We start from the raw sequence: 6,729 nt of genomic DNA, 5'->3' as shown, positions 1-6,729 counted from the left end.
TATAAAGTAAAAATATAATATGTATAAAGCGAGGTTATGTATTGAGTGGTTGATCAAAATTTTTGACTATAAAATTTTGGGGACTTTACCTATATTTTCCAGAAGGAGTGATTTAACAGTTACTAATTCACTTTGCAAGCAAGTGCATAGAACATAACTATTTGCAATAATGAGATTTGACTATAGACATTTTCTGTCTTATAATTTTCAATGCAGAATGTCTGATCTTTAAAATTTATTTTACTTTGTAATAGCTTTACGTGTTCATGACAAATTGAGTTAAAGATTGATAAGGCAATATACAATGATGATGCATTCCCATGCTTACAGCAGTATAATTTAGAATAATTAAATGTTGGAATCATCTATGTACTCATCAACAGATGAATAGATGAAGGAAATGTGGTATTTATATACAATACTTTAGCATAAAGAAGGACAAAATTGAGACATTTGTAAGTAAACGGATGTACCTTGAGATCACGTTAAGTGAAATAAATGAGACACAAATTGAAATCATCATATAGTTTCTCTTATACAAAAAACTCAAAGAATAACTAAAGAGCAAAATAAAAGATAACAAGAACTAGAGAAATCTTTTTCAAATGGGAAGGAGAATAAGAGATAGAGGGAAAGAAGCAAAAAGAAATTCAAACTAAAAGAGTTAAAAAAGTGGAAACGGCTTTGGCACGTGGAAAAGGGAAGAACAGCTAGAGGGAGCAGGGAGAGATGGAAAGGAAGGACACAAAATAAGAACTAAGCTATGTTGTGTACATGTACAAATCCCCCATGATAAATGTAATCATTATGTACTGCAAACATGCACTAATAAAAAACAATTGTCTTGGCAAATTAATATTTTCTAATTAACTTAATAGCATGAGAACTACTTCTCTTTCTTTTGGATTGAGCTATCAACATTTACAAATTTGTTTCATTCTGTCCGCTAGAATCTTCCCATCGTTAAGTTTTTCTCTGCATTGCTCTAGCTTCTCTCCTGTGTCACTTAGATTAACCACCTAGAAACCCCACACCTGCTCTTTGTTCCTTTACATTTGTTCTTGTAATACATTTTCAACATGGGCAGAACGGCACTTTTTTTTTCTTTTCTGAGGCAATTGGGAGTGAACCCACGGCCTTTGCACTGAGCTACATCCCAGTCTTTTAAAAATTTTATATTTTGAGACAGAATCACTCAGTTATTCAGAGTGGGCTCAGACTTGCCACCTTCCTGCTTCAGCCTGTGCTGGGACTACAGAAGTACACCACTGTACCTGGCTGGATTGGTTTTCTTAAAATGGAAAGCTGCTATTTTACTGTTGTGAACAAAAGACCCATCAACAGTGCACTTAGAATAAAACCCAAGCTCACAGCCCTGGCTCATAATTTCTTGTCCTGCTTATATCTCTAGTTAGATCTCACCCAACTTTTTATTTCCCGGCTACCTCCATTCAAGCTGCCCTTTTGTCAGATTAAGAGCTCAACCTTCTCACCTAGTATTATTATCAAATTACGTCTGAGTATGTTTCTAAGGTCTGTGCACCTTCCACCCCAGTCTTCATGGACACTCAGTTCTTGAGCACTCTATCAAGTAACCACCTGGTCTCCTTCTAGCTCCGAGACTGCACTCCTTTTCAAATACAGCTTACTGCATGATTTCCTTATGGAAGCTGCATGTTAATAATATTTAAATGTGGAGTCAACTTCCTCATTATTTGTCCTTGAGATATTTTAGATAACACATCTATGTTTCTAATCTACTTCAACTTTAATGATGTATGTTTTTTATTCTTTTATGTGATCAGAAAACTACTTTTATTATAAAGGTTAAAGTAAAATATCATTTCTATCTTTAATGTAGATGTATCTAATTCTGAATTCATCCTCCTCTAATGCAGTTTTTGTTTCATATATTCATACAAGGGAACAGGGCTTTTTGTGGTTTTATGTCCTCACCGCTGTTGAGCGTGTGAATCCAATTATGCCGTGCTTTGAGGCACAGTAAACTGGCTGTTGTGCCACAGGCATCAGTCCTGAAACAAACAAACAAAAAATGTAAACTGTTTGGTTTTAAAAAAAACTAAGTAGGCTATGCCCAATAACGACTAGGCAAACCAATATTTTATGGTCATTTCAGTTTAAGATAACCTGGAAAACACACAAAAATAAAATCAGACAACTTTCTAAAACTCAATAATCTTAAGCTAGCTTTTGCTCCATGACATATATGGTCCTGAATTTATTATATTGTAAGTTCTATTTAGGGACAGCCAAGAGTTATATGTAAAATTTTCAGCTTCCCTAGCATTCTGGAAGGTCAAGGGAAACAATGCTATGTAAAACAGAAAGAGAATCATCTTTAAGGCCAGCAAGTTACCATTTAATTTTCATTTTTAAGTCGGGATTTTAAAAAGCATATATCTCACATGTTTAAAGGTTTCCAAATGGCTGAATGAATTTGACTCATTGAAGAGGAACTTGACAATTATTAGTCTTAAATCTCAATTAATATGTCATTCCCTAAATTAATATGTCACTGGTCTGGCTGGTCTGATGCCTCTTAGTTTAAGAAAATTAAAAATTAACTGTTTTGATTTAGATTTGTATTAGATGCCTAGGCCTTCTTGCCTAGAGGCAATTCTTCTTCCAGGGGAAGAAAGTAGAAATAAAACCTTATGCGTCTATTTTATTTCCTTTCACAGTTATATATATTCAACAACAGAATTTAACCAATTGTAGAATTTTTAAATTTTTAATTTTCCACATATACATGATAGTAACTGGTTACATTCAGGCCTGGAGAAAAACATTAGTATAATACCACATACAGCATCTTTCCTTCCCTAACTCCTGGTCTAGCCCAACCTCCAACAAGAAACAAAACAACAAGAAGAAAAACTTACTTTGCCATGTAACTGTTACTATCAAATTTACTTATCACATTTGTAAGGCTCAACAAATTTAACTAGAGTCCTTTTTATATTTCAGTTTTTAACTCATTTCTTAGAATAACATGTTTTAACACTTCTTTTTAAATTTATAATTTGGGAGTCAGGAGACAAGTGATCCTGATTGCTAGAGTATCAGTACCAAATGTCATGCTAATAATACTAAATTATTCTACTGAGACAAGCTCATCTCCACCCAGTTAACTAGCCCCAGATCACCACCAGTCAGTGGAGAGTGTAATGCCAAAGTTCAGCAATAAATGCAGACCTCAGCCACTCCCTGGGTGCCTTCCAGGTCTTAATTTACAAAGTCTGATTGTGCAAGAACACTTTAAATCCCTAAGATGGTAGATCACACATCATGAGTCTGTCCATGATCTCCAAGTACTATAACAAGTTGGTTCTCTTGTTGTTGTTTTGGTTAAGTAAAATGTGTAAGTAATTAAGTCCCTTAGAGTCAGTCAGAAAGAATTTATGATGTCTCCAAAGAGTACATAGGTATATTATGCATGTGAGATAAAGAAAAGAACTAGGTATAGACAGATACTGCTGTTTTTTGTTGTTTTACGTTTGTTCTTGCTTTACCCATTCCTTATTAAATGTTTGTGAGACAAAGACAGAGGTAAAGTGGTAGGATGGTGTTTACAGACTGTAAGGAATGCAGCATGAACTTTAGTCAGAGAAAAGCCATTTGACACACCTATAACTAGTACAGGGACATTGTTCATAAATATTACCAAAGATGAATTCTGAATGATTTTTTGTTATCTATGTGGAGGTGATGAACTTCTGAACTCAAGTTAGTTCAAGGTGCACAGAGGTGAAATAATTAAGTAATGTTTTGTAAGCACAAATATATGTTTCCCCTTTATAGACAGATTTATAAATGCAACCAGAAAGTGAAAGAACTTATTTGCATTTTTAAAATGGCATTTAGTTTCATGAATCCTGTAAGAGTCTAGTGACATTTTCACGGCTGTCCTGCAAAATGTTTCCCCTTGCATTGCTTTCACTTTCTAATATGAGATCAAAGGTTACGTAAATCAATTTCAGACATACAGAAACCTTTCGTTTTCCTTCATTTTTCTGTAGCTTTACTCAGTTATAATTGGCAAAAATGTGCATATACTTACAGCGTACAATTTGCTAAATTTTAACGTATGTTTACTCCAGTGAGATCATGATCACAATCAAGATAATGAACATCTCTATCCTTTAAAAGTTTTCTTATGCTGCTTGCTAATCCCTTCCTTCTGTCCTTCTCCTCCTCCCACGGGCAAGCAGAGATCTGTTTTGTGTCACTATGGTTTCCATTTTTGAGAATTTTAAATAAATAAAATCATATAGTGTAAGTTTTTTGGAGGGTCTGGTTTCTTCACTTATAATTATTTTGAGATTCATCCATCTTGCAATTTGTATCAATAGCTTACTGCTATTGCTAAGCAACATTCCACGGAAAGACATATCATACACTCCACATTCACTTGTTAGACATTTGGGTTGCTTTCAGTTTTGGAGTTTTGGGCTATTAAAAATAAAGAGAGGTAGTGAATTTATCCAGCATAAAGAAAACCCCAAATTAGATCTCCAGCACAGCAAAAATAAATCAGTAAATAAATTGAATTATATAACATTTAAAATAAAGAGAACTCTATTCTATTCTGAATATTGCATTTAGTCAGGTTGTAGTTAATTTAGTTAAAGAGCCTTCCTTCAACAGCCAATACATGAAGCTTTTTAAAAATTTTTTTTGATACTGGGGTTTGAACACAGGGCCTTTGCACTGAGGTATATCCTGTCTTTTTATTTTTTTCTTTGGAGATATGGTCTGGCTAAGTGTTATGGCTTGTGTCTAGATGTCCCTGCAAAGCCTCATGCAATCATATGGGGCTTTTTCAGAGGTGGCCATATTTACAGTGTGTGATTCTAGGACTGATTCATGGTGCAAAACTAGGCTCAAGGCCACTAGGAGTAAGAGATAAGATATTAAGGGATAGAAAGAGCTGTGATCATTTTCCTTGTTTGTTCTGCTACCTTCTGCCCAGCATGGACTGTTTCTTCTCTGTGGTGCCTGTCTGCTGTGCCACCCTGCCTTATGGACTGAAACCTCTACAAACTGTGAGCTAAATAAATCTTCCCTTCTTTAACTTTGGGTGTTGGGTATTTTTGTCTCAGCAAAGAGAAAAGTAACTAAGACACTAAGTCACTAAGTTGGCCAGGCTGGGCTCATATTTGTGATCCTCCTGCTTCAGCCTCCCAAAGTGCTGACATTACAGTTGTGTGCCACTATCTGTGGCTCACATATAGCTTTTTAACTATTGCTTCATATGTTTTTAACAGGCAACTTGTTTTGAACTTGGTAACTCTCTCTTAATGTGAAGTTTACTATTATAACTCAGTTTACCGATTTAACAAAGGATGCTGAATGAGGAAAGACAGGCTTTTCTTTTTCTATTCTTTTTAATAATGCTTTAATTGGAGGTAGAAATCTTTCAGAAATAAACATTTTCTACTGAATCTCAAGATTTTCCCTTTGCAAGCATACTACTTTTCTTAGTTATTTTTCTGTCACTGGGCCACGATACCCACACTTACACCTCAAAGGAAGAAACATTTACTTTGGCTCTCAGTTTGTACAGGTTCAGTCCACAGTTGGGTGGCTCCAAAGCAGGGCAGCACGGCAGAGAGGCACAGGACAGAGAGCTCACGGTGGGGCAGGCAAGATGAAGGGGAATTTATGTATATATTTCCTTCTAGGCCATCCCACAGTGACTCACCTTTTCCCACCGGGGTTCACCTCCAAACATCACATTTAGCTGTGAAGCCATCAATGGATGAATCCAGTGATGACTGCCACACACCCAGATCTAGTCACCTTCCAAAGAACAAGGCTTTGTGGAGACATCTAGATATAAATAATAAAACTACCACCGTTGTGATTTTAAGTTTTGACTAACCATACTTCTACAACTTACCTGTAAGCCACAACACCAACACGTAAAGTGTCTATGGACTTCAAATATAAGCATTTTGTTTTGAGGCCGGTAACCGAGGTTAGACAACAGTGTGGTGAGCGGGGACGGTCTCACTCGGGGAAAGCATTTACATGGTGCTTGGTATAAACTGTCTGCAAAATTATGTATGGCAGCCAACTCTGGTAGAAGAGGCTGACAGTAGTGACAGAGAAAAGGGAGCCCGCAGAAGTAAGCAAGCTAAGTGCTGAATCACAGAAATTAAAGATGAAAATATTCGAAGAAGTTTAAAGTGGATACTACAATCACGTGAAGAATGACATGAGAATCACTCTCCTTAGACACGGCTGTGTGTCAGTCTCATCCATCTAAAAATAATACCTTTTAGCCTCACCTCTTTCTCCAGCCTCCACCTCATTTCTGTTTACAATGAGAGTCTTCGAAAAAATTCTATTCACTATCTTCACTTCCCTTACCTCTGGGCTGTGGATTTAGCTCAGCGGTTCCGCTGCCTGCCTTGCAAGTACAAGGCCTGAGTTCAATCCCCAAAACTAAAACAACAACAACAAACCCCCCCCAAAAAAACAACCACAACAACAACAAAAACTTTCCTTACCTCTCATTTATTACACAATTCATTCAAATTAGGCTTTCTTTCTACTATCTAGTCAAACAGAGCTCATGGAAGTTGCCAGATAACATCTTGCTAAATGTAAGTCTCCATTTCCATTTTGCTAAAACCCTTTCTCAGCAGTAACTGGCACGGTCAGCTGTGACGTTCTTTTTTTTTTTTTTTTTTTTTTTTTTTT

The 6,729-nt window shown here is 36.1% G+C and overlaps 1 protein-coding gene across 1 annotated transcript in view; it reads right to left on the bottom strand.

The window, feature by feature from the left end:
* Hpgd (15-hydroxyprostaglandin dehydrogenase) overlaps window positions 1-6,729 on the bottom strand; it is a 35,540-nt gene that overhangs the window by 2,478 nt on the left and 26,333 nt on the right. The window contains exon 6 of the mRNA XM_010629818.2: window positions 1,957-2,033. Coding sequence (XP_010628120.1) covers window positions 1,957-2,033 — 77 coding nt within the window. The remainder of the gene's footprint in view (window positions 1-1,956; window positions 2,034-6,729) is intronic.

Source organism: Fukomys damarensis, unplaced genomic scaffold (assembly GCF_012274545.1).
Source record: "Fukomys damarensis isolate Sample0158 unplaced genomic scaffold, DMR_v1.0_HiC HiC_scaffold_18, whole genome shotgun sequence".
NCBI lineage: Eukaryota > Metazoa > Chordata > Mammalia > Rodentia > Bathyergidae > Fukomys > Fukomys damarensis.
The sequence above is the reverse complement of the archived record's forward strand: the minus strand, read 5'-3'. Positions and strand labels throughout refer to the sequence as shown.